The sequence below is a fragment of the Hibiscus syriacus genome, unplaced genomic scaffold (genome assembly GCF_006381635.1).
Source record: "Hibiscus syriacus cultivar Baekdansim isolate YM2019G1 unplaced genomic scaffold, ASM638163v2 tig00012370_pilon, whole genome shotgun sequence".
Classification (NCBI taxonomy): domain Eukaryota; kingdom Viridiplantae; phylum Streptophyta; class Magnoliopsida; order Malvales; family Malvaceae; genus Hibiscus; species Hibiscus syriacus.
In genome coordinates, this window is record NW_024062270.1 from 246500 (window position 1) to 264518 (window position 18019).

Sequence of the window (18019 nt, forward strand, 5' to 3'; positions counted from 1 at the left end):
GAGGTTGTTTGGTTCGTGCACACACATATATATGTGTATATATTATTTAGATATAAATTAATAAAATAATTTGAATAAACTTTTAATTTACATTTAGATATGATGTCATGATCATATCTAAAATGAAATAAATTCAGTCTTTTTGCATTCATATTGTTAGTGTATTTTAACGTCAAAATAAGATTTAAATCAAATTATCTCGATATAATTGTCCTTTCTTGTATTATCTAATTAAAGTAACACTTTTAGAAACTTTAATATTTTAATAATTTCTATCATGTAAATTTTGAGATATTTCAATATTTGAATCATAAATATTTGTATCCTGTGATATTTTATTTTGTGTTTTAGATGTTATATAGATTTAAAATACGATATTATGATATGGTTATTTCACTTGGAGAGAGTCTTCCATAAATATGATTTGGTTATTTCATTTGATGATTAAATCATTAAACTCTAAATTAATTTGAGTTGGAATTGTATGCAGAAGGATGCATGGGAGAATGAGAAATTTCAAACCAGAAATTGTACCTATTTAAGCATGCTCTTTTTTTCATCATCCAACTACATCTTCAAATCCCCTCTTCCTACTTTCTCTTCTCTTTGGCTTGTTTCTTCTCATAATCATGAAGTACAATCCTTGCTTCCATTTAATTTCTCTTTTGTGGGTACAATGTTTCATAGTTTGCTCATCAGCTATAACTGTCAGAAATCTCACCACTGATCAGTTTGCACTTGTTCAGTTTAAAGATGGAATTGTGGATCCTCAAAATGTATTGGCCAACAGCTGGAAGACCTCTACTTCAGTTTGCAAGTGGGTTGGGGTTTCTTGTGGTCTCATCCACGAAAGAGTTGTGGCTTTGAATCTTAGAAACTTGAATCTTGCGGGTACCATCCCTCCCCAAATTGGGAATCTTTCATTTCTACTTTCTCTCGACTTGGGCGGCAACCATTTCTATGGCCACCTGCCTAAAGAATTGGGACACCTGCATCGTTTGAAGGTCCTTCGATTAAGCTTGAATGGTCTTAATGGAGAAATCCCATCGTGGCTTGGGAACTTACACAGAGTTAAAATGTTGAAAATAAGAAATAATAATTTCACAGGTACAATCCCTCAAACACTCGTCAACATGTTCAATCTTGAGATCTTGAACTTGGGATACAATCGACTATTTGGTCAGGTTCCATCTTCTATCTTCAGAATGACCTCTTTAAAAGAGATTTGGGTTGATCATAATAGTCTTTCTGGAAGCTTGCCCGAAGATCTCTGTCACCATCTTCCCAAGCTTGAAATTCTTCTATTAAGTGCGAATAATTTATCTGGTAATATTCCATCAAGTGTAGGCAAATGCAGCAACCTTCAATGGTTGTATTTGTCTATTAATAAGTTTAGTGGGACCATTCCAAGAAACATTGGAAATCTGACGCAGCTCAAAGAATTGTATTTGGGAGGCAATAATTTAGAAGGTATGGTTTTCTTTTTCAACTCCTTTTTTATTTGTATTGAAACTTTGCAAAGTAAAACTTCTTTGGCTCAATGAAGGTTAGTTAACACCTTGATGTCTCAACTATGTTTTGTAGGTGAAATACCTGAAGAAATTGGTAATCTTGTTAGTTTGGAGATGCTAAATATTCAAGTAATTGAAGGCCTTACGGGTCGAATTCCGACTTGTATCTTCAACATTTCTTCTCTCAAGCTTATTGATCTCTCCAACAATAGTCTATCAGGTACTCTGCCTGATGATCTGTGTCACCATCTTCCCAAACTTGAAGAGCTTTATTTGGATTCAAATGAATTCGGAGGGATCATTCCAACAAGTATTTGGAATTCAACCACGCTCCGAAGTATCTCTCTATCTGACAACATTTTAGAAGGTATGTTGTTTCCTTTTTAATACTTATCAAAACTTTAATTTAATTTATTTCATCCTTTTTGGTCATATATAAGTGTAAAGTACACAAATGGTCCTTCGACTATACAATACTGCTTTGTTGAATCCTTTGACTATTAAAAGTTACAAAAAGGTCCTCTGGCTATAAGATATTGCTTTGTTGAGTCCATCAACTATTAAAAGTTACTAAATGGTCACCCAACTATTCATTATGTTCAAAACTCATATTTTTCCGTTAAAAAATTGACGGCGGTCTAAATTGGACATTAACATACTGACTGAGATATGATAGTAGTTTGAGATTCTGAAATCAGATTTTATCATAACCCAATTACCAAATTAACGTCCAGGTCAATTTGTTGTCATTTTTTTAATGGAAAATGACCAGTTGGAACCTAATGAATAGTTAGGTAATCATTTTATAACTTTTAACAGTCAAGAAACTCAATAAAGTAATATCTTATAGTTAGAGGACCATCTTGTAACTTTTAATATTCAAAGGACTCAACAAAATAGTATCCTATAGTCAAGGAACCATTTGTATACTTTACCCTAATTCATAATAGATTGATAATATATCAATACATTTAAAAAAATTAAAGTAGAAGACTATAATAGTAAATGACAATACATTGTAGAAACTATTAATTCATAATAAATGAGTAAAAATTACTATAAATAAAGATAAATTATGTATAATAAAAGTAAGTAATTGATTATAGAAGACGATAGTATGTATCTCTAATTTGTAATAGTAAAAAGTTATATAACTTGCTAATGAAGTAAAATAACTATAATTAATATCTAATTGGAATTATGTCCCGCACTTGATGTTCAAAAAATGATCCTTTGGTTATAAAATGTTGTATTGTTAAGTACTTCAACTGTTAAAAGTTACAAAATGGTCATCTGACTATTCATTATGGTCCGAACTCATCCTTTTTCGTTAAACAATTGGTGATTGCCTAAGTTGGACGTTAACATGATGACTGAAATATGATAGTGATTTGAGATTATAAGATTATATTTTATCATATCACAGTCAGTAGGTTAACGTTCAACTCAGAATATTGTTACTTTTTTAATGGAAAAGGACGGGTTTGGAATATAATGAATAGTTAGATGATCCTTTTATAATTTTTAATAGTCAAAGGACTCAACAAAGTAACATTCTATAGTCATGTAACCCCCACAGACCGATAAGGGTAGCCCGATCCGATCCGGGAAGTCACATTAGGGCCACCGGAGCGACCCACTGTAAAAATAGCGGAAAATTAAAAACTTTTTATCAGAACATGTAAACTTATAAAATCAGTTTTCACTATTTAAAAATAAAACAGATTTCCAAACTCGTATATAAATCAAAATACAATTACATGCCCCCTAATCACATGTACCATACTCTGTAACAACGCCGAACGAACTCCCTTACTGAAGTCAATAGATGCACTGGTACAATTCTTTTAACCTGAAAAGGTGAGTAATAGAGTGAGCTTTGGAAAGCTCAGTAATACAGAACTACCAGAAGATGCTGATGAACATGCAGATACAGATAAACGTATTTTCCTTATTGATTCCGATATTTACAGATTTCTTTGGTTGAGCTGAGGTTCATTGATATCGCAGGTAGTGACAGATAATATTCATTTCAGATAGAAATATTTCGGATGTCTAGGTTCAGGAGATCAGAACAGGTTTTCTAGTGTGTTCCCAAAAACCATGTAACTTTTCAGATCTTTTTAAAACATATATATATATACCCCCATCCAACAAGTCCAAATTGTGTAGGTTCCCCAGAACCATACACCCACTATCAAGTCCAGTTGGCCCTGAGCACACAGCCGAGGAACCGGTAAATAAGGCCCTGAGCACATAGCCGAGGAGCCTCCAGGTATACTTCCTCCAATATTACCCCCCAAGTAAAATATGTCCGTCCGTAAACGGATATATCAAAAATCAAAACATAAATCAGGTCAAGTATCATATCAGAAATCAGGTCAAGTAACAGATCAGAATTCAAGTCAAGTATCAGATCAGAATCCATGTCAGATATCAGATCAGAATCCATGTCAAGTATCAGATCAGAAATCAAATCGAAAATCAGGTAAAATATTCATGTGAGTAGGGAACACACCAGAATTTACAGATAGTATTCAAAGATATTGGATAATCTTAACAAGTAGGGGAACACGGATCTTTAGTATACAGATAGAATATCGGAATTCAGAATCACTATTGAAAGAGTTCAATAACTGACAGAATCATCAGTTATTCATAATGTGACTTGAGCTGATAAGGAAGAAATGAAGGTTCAGGACATTTATATTCTATGTCGGTTGATCGGATTATCAGACAACTCTTACATGAATAGTTCCCAGAGCTAATGCCTGTCGATTGGTCAATTCATTGTTATTCCAGGGTATTTACTCTTTAATACCACAATTCTTGTCCATAGACCATTTTCGGAATCATCGTTGAATAGATCTTCCAATGTCTTTATTTCATTTCCACACTTCCACAATATCATGAAATGCTGACGTACTTGATTAATTTGTTCATAACCTATTGTAATTGTACACTTCGTAAACTCATCAGAGTTTCCAGACTTGTCCAAATCACTTACTAAATCCTCAGTCATTGAAGTTACCTATTTCATTTAGCAGTCATCTCTATTCCAGTTACTTCAGGATTTTCCAGAGTAATTCAAACGTTCCTGAATTTCAGATACATGTTGTACTTCTATTCCATTCAATTTGGTCTTCGTGGTTGATTGTCGAACAAACGTCCAATTCTTAGTACTGAATACAATCTAGAGCTGAGTTGAATACTTCCAAAATTTATCATCGAGCCAAACTTGAGAAGACGAACACATGTTCCAGTAATATCTATATCATTCAGGTATTGACATAGCTTTAGGGTTGATCTACTCACTTAAATTGTTTTCCATTACCTTTAAAGATAGTCCAATACCTATGCTTACTTAGATTCCTTAATTAATCCAAGACATTTACTTAGTATAGGCCATAAGGGTATTTTGGTCATTTTTGGTGTTCAGTTTTATTCCATTCATTTCAGAGCTCGAGGATATCCAATCATTCCTGAGCTTGGTGATATTCTTGGGTCATTTCTATTATAGGGGTATTTTGGCCATTTTACAGATCCACGGTATTTCAATCTTTTTCCTCAATCCGATCTTATTATTTAATTCCAATTTATTATCTATTCCAGTCCGTTCGAACAATTCTGATAGCAGAATACCCCCGATAAATTACTCTTCAAGTATTTACTCATTATTTGAATATTTTCAGGTCAAGTGTCTTCTCAGACTTTACAAACGGAATATCAAGAATTTTCTTGTACTAAGTCGGGATCTTAACAATTAAATCCGTACTTAATCGAGTTAAGTACGAATCCTCTAAGTATTTTCTCATTCCGAGTCAACTCAGACTATTCTACCTCTTAAGGGCATTTCCGTAATTTCTTAACCAGAAAATTTTGATATTAGCTCTTAACGAAAATAAGTATAATTTAGAGATCCTATGATTAATTGATTTCTTGAACACTCTCTGATCTTGAAATGATTCCCTTAACAGACTTCTAGTATCCTTCACAAACCCTCATAAGACTAAAAACCGGTTATCCGCATTTCCTAATCAAAACTAGCATTTCTTATGCACATCAATAGTTTTTACCAGATCAATATATCTTTTCAGAGTTATTAACCAACTTCCAGGGACAATTCTTATCATCTTACAACATAAGGGTATTTTCGTAATTTTACCCTACCAGATTATTCTCACAATTTCTCATCCAAGTACTTTTAACATTTAACCTTTGATGAAATAAATTATAAGTTGCAGATACAGGGCTGATTTCTTTATCACTAATCACAAACTTATAATTTAATCTAACAATTCCTCAATCTCTTATATTAGTCATTCGATCCGTATTCAGTTACATAATTTCTACCATATTTATATCGAGTGAATAAATTATTCAACTCCACAAAAGTGACCAACATTATCTTATTCATGCATTTACCAATATCAACATGTTCCATAAAGCATAAAGAGGTAGTAAAGTATTACCTCGATTTTCGTGCAATACTGATCGACCATAAAAAATTCCATTCGAACGCCTTTGATCTTCAATTCAACTTCCAATAATTCCTCAGATACATATCAACATAAATTATATCAGAAACGAAGCTTAATTACGATAAACGGATCAAATCGGGTGATAAATTAGTGAAAGACGGCTTACCGGGTTCGAATTTGGTGAAACGGACTTCGGATTCGGAATCAGGACGTCGAAAGCATAAAATATGACTTTTCAGAAATTTGGAATATTCGGTCAAAATCAAAGTCAACGGGTTTGACCGGCAATTTCGAGACCTTCAGGTTCGAATTTCGAAAAACGAACAGCGGAATCGGATTTGGAACGTCGAAAAATGTCAGGATAGGTATACTCGGTCGAAGTCAAAGGTCGTTTAATGCCCGATCAAAGCCGGTCAAAGTTTTGGTCAACAGTGGTCAACTCCGGTCAACGGTCAACAGGTCAACGGTCAACAGGTCAACGGGTCAACGGGTCGGGTCAACGGGTCGGGTCGGGTCAACGGGTCGAGTAAACGGGTCGGGTCGGGTCAACGGGTCGGGTCGGGTTGTGACCGGTCAAACCGGTCAAAACAGTTTCAAAACCGGTCAAACCGGTCACTTTTCCCTTCCCCACGCGCAGTGGCGGCGCGTGGGGGCGCGTGAACAGTGATAAAATCCCGGAAAAATTTCTAAAAATTATTTTGAGCGATTTCGAGATACTTACAAAGCTCGGTTCACAATTTTGAACGGCGAAGAGCTCGATTTCAACAAATCGAAAACTTTAACCGCTTCACCTCCACACGCGCCGCCGCCGCCGGAGAAAAGGGAGGACACCGGTGGACTCGGAACGGCACAAGGAACACGATGGTGCGGGAGGTTTCGTAAACGGATGATCCGATCGTTGTGAATCGATGAAAAACCAACTAAAACCGAGTTATTACCGACGATACTTCCGACTGAAATTAACGACGAACGGAGATGATTCACGACGAAAGGTTTGAGGGGTTTTGTTCCTCGGTTGACAACGAACACGATGGTGGTTTCGGCTCGTCGATCGGAGGTCGGACGGCGAGTAGATCGGAGTTGGAAGTAGGGAGAACGGGAGAGGAAAACTGGAAAATTTTCCAGAAACATACGGGAGTTTGGGGGGTTTATAACATCTCATAATTAAAAATGGCTAAACCAAGAGTTTAGCCACTGAACTTCCTGCACTTCTTAAAACGGTCTGTCAACTTTGAAATCTTACAATTTAATCCCTTATTTCTTTCAAAATACCAAATTAAATCCACCAATTTATATTTTCTTAAATTTAGCCCCTAAATTGGGGTGTTACAAGTCAAATGACCATTTTATAATTTTTAATAGTCAATTGACTTAATAAAATAATATGCTATAGTTAGAGGACCATTTGTGTACTTTGCCCTGAAAACACTCAATTTCATACTTTATCATGTGTTTTACTAGCCTTACCTCAAACTTCAACACTTCACAATTATACCCATTTATTATTTATCATTCATTTTTGCCTTTTTAATTATAAAATAAAAATAATAATCACTTTAAAATTAAATTCTAATTAAATTATATGACTTTATATCAACTTAACATTTTAAAATCATATTTTTGATTAAGTTAAAATTATATAGCAATCTTGAGATGAATTCATAAAATTAAATAACTACTATTATCTAGAAGGTTTCAATGGGGGAAAACTGTTTAAAATATAAAAAAAATGATTCACTTAAAATTAATAAACTAAAATTATGTTTAAAATATTTGTCATATATTTGTTTAAAAATTATATTTAAAATAAATAAATAAAAAAGAAAATATAATTATCATTATTGACATTTTAAAAAAATATTTTTTTTATATATTTAATATATGCTTTGCTTTTCTTCGTCCACAAATTTTATTTTTATTTGAAAAAGTTTAGCAAAATAAATATATAAATAAATAAATAAAAATGGTTATGTAAATATTTTGTAAATTTGACATTCAATTAATGAATTTTTTAAGTTGAAAAAGTAATGTAAAGATTGGCTAGGATCTCAGTGTTTAGTTTGAATTGATATATATACTAAATGATGCAGTTTTAACAGGAAACTTGCCTCCCATGACCAACATTCCAAAGCTTGAGAAGCTTACTTTGCGGGCAAATAAACTCAGCGGAAACATTCCCAACTCTATCTCCAATGTTTCAATGCTCAAGGTTCTAGATTTACAGCAAAACTTCTTCTCTGGCCCAATTCCAGATACGCTTGGCAACTTAAGACACCTTCAATGGTTAAATATTGGATTCAATAATTTGACCACAGAATCTGCTACTCATGAGTGGACCTTTCTTTCTTCTTTGGCTAATTGTAGGAATTTGACATATATAGGGGTATCGGGAAATCCATTGAAAGGATTTCTTCCTACTTATATTGGGAACCTTTCGTCAACCCTTCAAAACTTTTTGGCTTACAATTGTAAGCTTAAAGGTAATATTCCTATGGAAATAGGTAACTTAAGCAGTATATTGTTTTTACAGCTTGGAAGCAATCAGTTGAGTGGATCTATTCCCACATCAATAGGACGGCTGCGAAATCTCCAAGCTTTGCGTCTTTCCTCTAATAAATTACGAGGGCCCATCTCACAAAGCATATGTGGTTTGGGGAGATTATACGCCTTGACTTTATTGATGAATCGGCTGCATGGACCTATACACATTTGTTTTGGTAATTTGACTTCTTTGAGGTATCTTGGCTTGGCTTCCAACAGACTGACTTCTCCAATACCTTCAACTTTGTGGAATCTCAAAGATATCTTAATATTAGATTTGTCATCGAATTACTTCAACAATTCTCATGCTCTTGATGTTGGAGTTCTGAGGAGTCTATTGAAATTGAATTTATCAAGGAATCTGCTCACCGGTGATATCTCATCTTCAATTGGGGGTCTTCTAACTCTGGCTTCATTAGATTTATCTAATAATAAATTACATGGTCATATCCCCCAATCACTCGGTGGTTTGATTAGTTTGGAATTCTTGAATTTAAGCCATAACAATCTCTCTGGAACTATTCCCATGTCTTTGGAAAAGCTTTCATATCTGAAATATTTTAATGTGTCTTTCAATAGACTTGAAGGAGAAATTCCCGACAATGGATGTTTTCCAAACTTTTCCAGCACGTCATTCATGAACAATTATGCACTTTGTGGTCAACCAAGATTGCTAGTCTCACCTTGCAAGAAAAACATCCACAAAAACTCCAAGAAGATATTGCATGCTTTAAGGTACGGCTTACCTGCATTTGGGATTGTCATTGTACTAATAGTCTTAACTATTATGTACAGAAAACGCCAAAGTAGGAGTACAACTCTACCAATTCAGGATGACTCGTCGATTTTGAACACATGGAGAAGAATTTCACGTGCTGAGCTTTCACAAGCAGCCAATGAATTTGAGGAAAGTAATTTACTTGGTTCAGGGAGTTTTGGATATGTATATAGAGGAAGGCTTTCAGATGGAATGGAAGTAGCAATAAAAGTCTTCAATTTGCAGATAGAAGGAGCATTTAGGAGCTTTGACATTGAATGTGAAGCTTTGCGTAATATAATTCATCGGAATCTTGTAAAGATCGTTACTTGCTGCTCTAATGTTGAGTTCAAAGCCTTGGTGCTTGATTTCATGTCTAATGGAAGCCTTGAGAAGTGGTTACATTCTGAAAATTGTTCTCTTGATATCCTACAAAGGATGAACATAATGATAGATGTTGCAACAGCTCTTGAACATCTCCATACTGGACATCCAACACCTGTAATTCATTGCGACCTAAAACCGAGTAATATTCTACTTGATGAAGACATGGTTGCACATGTGGGAGATTTTGGCATTGCCAAATTGTTGGGAGAAGGAGATGTAATGAGACAAACCGTGACTCTTGCAACTATCGGCTATATGGCACCAGGTCAATTTTTTACTTCTTTTTATGATCATTTTCCCTTTTTTCATTTTATATTATTTCATGTGTACGTATATATATAATGAGATAAGCATTTTAGAAATAATTAAGGATTAACTGCTCTTTGATTGTGCTTGAAATGCAGAATTCGGATCAGCAGGAATTGTTTCTATAAAATGTGACGTCTATAGTTATGGGATTGTCCTAATAGAAACTTTCACAAAGAAAAGGCCAACTGATGAATTTTTTACTGATGAAATGACTATGAGAGATTGGGTGAAAAGATCATTGTGTAGAGGACTGATAGATATTGCAGATGCTAATATATTAAGAAGAGAGGATGAGTACTTTGTTGTTAAAGCAAATTGTATTGCATCTATCATGGACTTAGCTTTGGGTTGTTCAACTGATTCACCGGAAGAAAGAAAAGATATGAAAGACGTTGTTGTTGAGCTGAAGAAAATCAAACAAAGGTTTCTAAACGACATCGGACATGTTTAGTAAAGATGGTGAGTAATGAGTATGGTTGTGATTATTAATTCACTCTTAATTTTAGATTCATTAAACATTTTAATTATTATAACATCCATGTGTATGATGCTTTTCCTATATGTATCACACATAGATTCTGAAAATTAATAAACTAATTTACTCTGTATTTCTCACTCAGTTGCTCTAATGTATTAGGGCTCTCTCTGGAGTTCAAGCTTCAATTGCAAAATCAAGATGGACACAAATCAAAAGAGCAACAAACTTTTCTATCAATTAGAATTTATGTTAGCTTTGGGGTATTAAATAATTTTCTTTGATAGTTTGGATTTGTTTAGTTACATGCTTATTTCATAAGTACTCTATAATTTTGTTTTAATATTTTCCTAATATTTTATAGTTGTATGGATTCGGTATTTAATTGTCCATCGGTTCTGGCGCTTCTCCGTTAGGCGTGGTGTTTGGTGTTGAATGCGATTCGGTATTTGATGGTTTTTTTGTGTAGAATGTGTCGGTTCTTCGTGGGAGGTAACGTCAATTAGGGATGGCAATGGGTCGGGTCGGGTCGGGTTTTTGGGCCACCCGACCCGACCCGAGAAGAAAGGGTTCTCCACCCGTGACCCGATCCGACCCGACAAAATTAATGTTTCACCCGACCCGACCCGAATATATGACTTAGAAACCCGACCCGACCCGACCCGACCCGAAATAAAAAAAAAATTTAATTCAATGAAAACAGTGACTTAATTGAAAAAAATTATATATGGAGGGATATTATTGTAATTATCCCTAAATATAAGATAAATTATATATATTTTTCGGGTCGGGTCGGGTCGGATTTTTTTTACCCTAAACCCGACCCGACCCGACCCGAACCCGAATTTTTTTAAAAAAAATCTGACCCGATCAGGTCGGGTCGGGTCGGAACCCGTCGGATTCGGGTTGAGTTGCCATCCCTAACGTCAATTGATTCTTCAAAATTCCATTGTTTTTGTCATCTTCTTTTCTCCCAAAGCGTTTGTTCGTGAATTTGTCTAGCTCGTGCTTCGATCTCTGGATCAAATTCTTCTAATGTGCTTGAGTTATGCCTGGTAATAAAAAAAAAACTAAATTAGTAATTTTTGTAGAAGTCCCTGATAACATCGCTAATTTTGATACGCGTCGTATAATGTCAAAATAATAATTCTTTAATCTCAAATAAATTTAAAATATAATAGTATAGTGAGAAGAAAGGTCGATCTACAAAGACTATGGAAGATGCTGATGAAATAGTCTTTGATTTTGATCTGGCAAAAATTACAAATAAAATATAAAAAGGGGGTTTGTCGAGAAATTGAATAAGAAAATAAAGATTTAAAGAAATTGAAATAAAGTGATTAAAATTCAAGATAATTAAAACAACCCCAGGCTTTCGTTTTTGCCTCAAATTCCGACCATTGAATAAGATTTTAGCTTTGGATTCATGTCAGTTATAGCTTACAGGGCTCAACCCTTGTAACGTGTTTTTCTCTCTGGTAAACTGACAACCCAAAATCAATCTTTGAATTTCAGTCCCTTTGTGAACTAACCACGACAATCGTTGCTAGTGCCAACTTAATTAAAATATTTGGAAATACCCGACTCATACTATATCGTCTTGATGAGAATCGAATACGATCTCAATTTCTTTTAGAAGATCGCCGTTAAGAGTGTTCATAGGAAATTAAATATGCTACAAGCCGATCCTTCCTCCCAACTGTTAATCGAAACCGCAATCAAGTCAACATGCACTTTCTGAAATGAAAATGATTTTGATTTTAAAAAGATGGTCGATTGCCAATCCTTGATTCTAAAAAATAGAATGTAACCCGAAGGGTTTTAGGTGTTTTTCAATTCTCACGATCGGAATTGAGTCATTTCTTCAGTCTTTGCCAATGGAAAACTTAGCTAAGCATGATTAGAAAACATACTTAACATTTTAAAAGAAAAATTAAAGAAAAATTTTAAAATAAAGAAAGTGAAATAAACCAAAACAAGAATTTTATAAAACTAGAGAAAGAAAGAAACGAGCTAATTTGAGATATGTTTTCAGGCTTACCCCGATGGTTATTTATAGTCCTCTAAAATCCTAAAAAGTAGCAAAAATGAAAATAAATAATCCCTTAGAAATTGTTTGAATTAAATCATAAAAACAAAGATAATTCCTCATTTGAAATTCAAATTTGCAGTTGAGTCTCCCGTCCTCACAAAACTGCTGAGTAGACCTTCTAGAAGTTGCTGACTGGATGTCACATTAGACACGGTCATGCCCCAAGTCATGCTCACTAAGCTGACCTTGATTCCGGAAGAAGAAAAAAAGGCAGTATTGCGTCATTTAAGCGTTGTTTCCAGAATCCAGCATTTTGTACAGAAAATAAATGAAAATGCCCAAATCAACGACATAAATTAAACGAGTAATTAACAACAAAATATTAACTATTTAAAGAACTCATCACCAAATTAATTTGGTATCCTCGACTGTAATGGCAACACCGTGGATTGTCACATAAGTATCGTCAACTGAAACATCAACACCGTAATGGTTAATGACGAAAAAAAGTTGGTCAAAGGGTCATATTGACTTTATTTTCTGAGTTAGAAGGTTGCATTGAGAGAGAAAAAAAATAATACGAGGGTCACATTAGTTTTTTTCTTAAAAAATACAGGGACATTTGATACCTTTTTGTCTAAAATAAATATAAAATGATATTTGAAAGATCTATAAAGACTACATCTTAAATATTACAATCAAAACGGTTTAAGCAAGACTTGAGCAAACACTAATAGACCACATCAAAAAAATTTATGTACAGAAAACACCAAAGTAGGAGTACAACTCTACTAATTCAGGATGATTCATCGTCTTTGAAAACATGGAGAAGAATTTCATATGCTGAACTTTCACAAGCAACCGACGGATTTGAAGAAAGCAATTTGCTTGGTTTAGGGAGTTTCAGATATGTATATAGAGGAAGACTTTCAGATGGAATGGAAGTAGCAATAAAGGTCTTCAATTTGCAGATAGAGGGAGCATTTAGGAGCTTTGACATTGAATGTGAAGCTTTGCGTAATATAATTCATCGGAATCTTGTAAAGATCGTTACTTGCTGCTCTAATGTTGACTTCAAAGCCTTGGTGCTTGATTTCATGTCTAATGGAAGCCTTGAGAAGTGGTTTCATTCTGAAAACTGTTCTCTTGACATCCTACAAAGGATGAACATAATGATAGATGTTGCAACAGCTCTTGAACATCTCCATACTGGACATCCAACACCTGTAATTCATTGCGACCTAAAACCGTATAATATTCTACTTGATGAAGACATGGTTGCACATGTGGGAGATTTTGGCATTGCCAAATTGTTGGGAGAAGGTGATGTAATGAGACAAACCATGACTCTTGCAACTATCGGCTATATGGCACCAGGTCAATTTTTTACTTCTTTTTATGATCATTTTCCCCTTTTTTTCATTTTATATTATTTTATGTGTACGTGTATATATAACGAGATAAGCATTTTAGAAAAAATTAAGGATTAACAGTTATTTGATTGTGCTTGAAATGCAGAATTCGGATCAGCAGGAATTGTTTCTATAAAATGTGACGTCTATAGTTATGGGATTGTCCTAATAGAAACTTTCACAAAGAAAAGGCCAACTGATGAATTTTTTACTGATGAAATGACTATGAGAGATTGGGTGAAAAGATCATTGTGTAGAGGACTGATAGATATTGCAGATGCTGATATATTAAGAAGAGAGGATGAGTACTTTGTTGTTAAAGCAAATTGTATTGCATCTATCATGGACTTAGCCTTGGGTTGTTCAACAAATTCTCCGGAAGAAAGAAAAGATACGAAGGACGTTGTTGTTGAGCTGAAGAAAATCAAACAAAGCTTTCCAAACAGTATCCAACATGTTTGATAAAGATGGTAAGTAATGATGATGGTTGTTATTATTAACTCACTCTTAACATTGGATTAATTAAACAGTTTAATTATTATAGCATCCTTGTCTATGAAGCTTGTCCTATATATATCACACATAGATGGTGGAAATTAGTAAACTAATTTACTCTTTTTTTTTCACTCATTTGCTCTCATGTAATAGGCTCTCTTTGGAATTCAAACTTCAACTGCAAAATCAAAATGGACACAAGTCAAACGAGCAGCAGACCTTTCTATCAATTAGAATTTATGTTAGCTTTGGGGTATTAAATAATTTTCTTTGATGGTTTGGATTTGTTCAGTTACCTGCTTATTTCGTTACTCTATAATTTTGTTTTAATATTTTCCGAGTGTTTTACAGTGATACGGATTTTTCGTTGCTTTTCTCTAGTTAAATATGATATTTATTTTCATAAAAAATAGTGACTGCAATTAAAATCTAATTATTTGTTGAAATAATTGTAACGTTTTCTTTGAGATAAAATTTTGTGAAATGTCAAACACCAAAAGATGATTTAAAGCCGTTGTATTCGTAAGGGTGACCAAAAAAACACTATGTACGGATCTCTGTCAGGTTTGATTCCTAGTTTTATTTGTTCTTAAAATAAAATATTTCATTTTTCATGGTTGATGTTCATTGTAATTAACCTCAAAAAAGTTTGTTACATTATAAATTGGGTGCATAAAATGTTAGAGTATGTCCAAACATCAATCATATGATGATTGTAATAATATTTTTATTTACCGATTTTATTGAATAAAGGCATTGCCACTATTATTTTCATTTATATATATGTGTTTAACATAAACTGGAAGATAATAAGTCCATATAATGACATAATTGTTATTATTAAATGATTACTAGTCAAGTATTATTATGGGCATGGACAATAATAATACGCTTAAGACTAACATGTTATTGATTGATGATAATGAGTTGTCATTGACATAGAGATGTTAGAATTGATACATGATTATATTGTTAGAGAACAATGTATTGGATTGACCGACCATGAGCATATGCCTTGGATTATTATGTGACAGTCATAACATTGCTCATGGTGATGACTATATGTATGATCCTCAGACTTGAGATCAATACTACCCCAACATATATTGTTGTATGTTTTGATGCAGCTAAACAAGCTTCGTAATTGGTTGCTCTATAAAGACTGTTATTGAATATATCTCAATATATGTAGTGGGTGTGTATGATTAAGATAGGATTTGTCCTTCCTACATAATAAAAAATATATCATAGGCCACTTGATTGAGTAAGACTATAAACGCATGGACATGCTCGAATAAGTTGATATGAGATATCATAAACTATTCGTTAATTAAAGTCTACTCTAGATATCAAGAAACAATAGATGTGCTATACAAATGTGACTATTCCAAGACTTGTGCCTATTCTAGATATAAAGAACATAAGAATGTAATACATAAAAGAGTAATCACCAAGATGATATGTCGAATCATATTTTCTTGTAGCTTAGGTGACAATGATATATTGCTAGATGTCACTCATTGTATGTAATATTAGAATTGTTCTAATAATTACTGCTAACGTTACAAGAACCTACAAGGTCAAACCCTAGGATTGAAATGAGCAAAGATGTACAATTTGTTGTACGTTACTAAAATATATATCTAGAGTTAATTAAATATATGTTTTAATAATCCTGAATATTTAATTTCAATTAATTAAATATAGATTTAATTAATTTCAAATAATAAAATCCCTAGTATGATTAGGGTAACTTGGATATAAAAGGATTATTAAATTCCAATTAATTAAATATATATTTAATTAATTTGAATTAAAAAAAACCCTAATATGATTAGGGTAACTTGGCTATAAAAGGGTGTGTTAGGTTTAGCAGCCGTTTTACACAACACACTCAAAACCTTCAGTCGTTTTCTCTCAAAAGGAGTTTTGGGGAAAACAAAGATGGCTCTCAATCAGGTGAACTGAGTAGAGGCCGAGACGTGATTTCGTGGAGGCTTAAGATTCGAACCGATCTATATCACCGGTATTCATTATTGTCCTTGTTGTTTTTCAAGGAACCCGCTGTAAGTGTTCGCATCTCTTCCTCCCGATTTCAGTTTTTCGTACTTGGATCACTGGTGAGACCGTCGAGTTTTGTTTCCGCTGCGCCATGGGGTGCGCCGACGGTCCCAACATAAAACATACATTATAAGCATTAAAGTCGGTCATTGTTACTTATATGTTTTCTGTAATTTGCAGGATCACCATGAAACTAACTTTGAAGTTGTAAGGTTGTTGGGAAATAAACCAAGTAATGAGTAATTTCCCTATAACAATATTAGTGAGAATGCGAAATAAAAGCGGAAAAATAATACCCGAAATTGATAACGGAGTTCAGCCAATTTTGCATACGTCTCCGGACTGCTGCAGATCTTTTACTAAAGGGAAAATTTACAGGTGTTTACAAAACACACTTGAGAGAGAACTAGAAGATTTTGGGATGATTTTAAAGCTAAATGAGCTAGGGTATTTATAGTTGAAGCTTAAGGGCTAATCTTGTAAATACCCTAAAGTTTAATGACTCAATTTTGTAATTATGCCTATTACAAAATAAAAAAAAATTAGTAGCCCATGCACCAAAATTATTTAGCCGCCCCACTTGTTGATTTAGAAAACAAACGCCCATGTGCTTTTAATTTCCACTCTCATGCATTAATTTTTCAACAATCTCCCACTTGAAGACCGATTTTAATTTGTCTTCACACCTCGATCATTGCAGCAGCATTTCTGGTCTTGTTATTCTAGCAAGCCAACTGAAGCTGAACACAACTTCAGTTTGTCTGTAGTCACCGTCTTTGTCAACATGTCTACCGGATTTTGAGATCCACTAATTTTTTCAAGCTTCAAAATCCCATCTTCCAGAAGAGACCGGATAAAATGATATCTCAATTGTATGTGCTTCGTCCTGGAATGAAAAGACAGATTCTTTGCTAGATGGATAACACTTTGACTATGGCAATACAAGATATTGTTTTCTTGTTTCTTGCCTAACTCTTCCAAGAAACTTTGGAGCCAAACCATTTCCTTGTTGGCTTCCGTAACAGCGACATATTTTGCTTCGGTTGTGGAGAGAGCAACTATCTTCTGTAGTTGAGAAACCCAACTCACTGCGGTTCCTCCTAGAGTATAGACATACCCTGTAGTGCTCATTCTGATGTCAACATTTCCAGCTAAGTTAGCATCTACATAGCCTGTCAGTATCGTATCTCCACCTTTGAAACAAAGTGCTTTGTTTATGGTACCCTGCAGATATCTGAGAATCCATTTGACTGCTTTGTAGTGTACCCTGCCCGGATTATTCATGTACCTGCTAACAGCTCCCACTGCTTGAGCAATATATGGTCTGTTACAAACCATGACATGCATCAGACTTCCAATTGCTGAGGCATACGGTACCTTCACCATGTGTGCACGTTCTTCCTCCGTCTTTGGTGATTGTTCTTTGGAGAGTCTAAAATGAACACCTAAAGGTGTACTTACTGGTTTAGCATCTTGCATGTTGAACCTGGAGAGTACTTTGTTGATGTACTCAGCCTGTGATAATATCAAAGTCCCCGACTTTGTGTCTCTCTTGATC

The 18019-nt window shown here is 34.2% G+C and overlaps 2 protein-coding genes across 2 annotated transcripts; both read left to right on the forward strand.

Moving 5' to 3' along the window:
* Nucleotides 1–629: 629 nt before the first annotated feature.
* LOC120205317 (receptor kinase-like protein Xa21) lies at nt 630–10437 on the forward strand. The gene is made up of 4 exons (XM_039205227.1): nt 630–1470; nt 1585–1878; nt 8083–9942; nt 10082–10437. The coding sequence occupies exons 1-4, from the start codon at nt 630–632 to the stop codon at nt 10435–10437; spliced, it is 3351 nt and encodes a 1116-aa protein (XP_039061158.1).
* A 2811-nt stretch (nt 10438–13248) lies between these two features.
* On the forward strand, nt 13249–14319 carry LOC120205319 (receptor kinase-like protein Xa21; the record flags this gene model as incomplete). Its single annotated transcript, XM_039205228.1, has 2 exons — nt 13249–13870; nt 14012–14319. Coding segments are annotated over exons 1-2 (930 nt in total), but the record flags the coding sequence as incomplete, so codon positions are not given.
* Nucleotides 14320–18019: the final 3700 nt, after the last annotated feature.

What these genes read in the sequence shown, in the direction of transcription:
- LOC120205317 (XM_039205227.1), top strand. Translation starts at nt 630, where the DNA reads ATGAAGTACAATCCTTGCTTCCATTTAATTTCTCTTTTGTGGGTACAA. An exon ending in ATCTGACAACATTTTAGAAG is followed by an intron (nt 1,879 to 8,082) that starts GTATGTTGTTTC and finishes TAAATGATGCAG; the next exon opens with TTTTAACAGGAAACTTGCCT. An exon ending in TATCGGCTATATGGCACCAG is followed by an intron (nt 9,943 to 10,081) that starts GTCAATTTTTTA and finishes CTTGAAATGCAG; the next exon opens with AATTCGGATCAGCAGGAATT.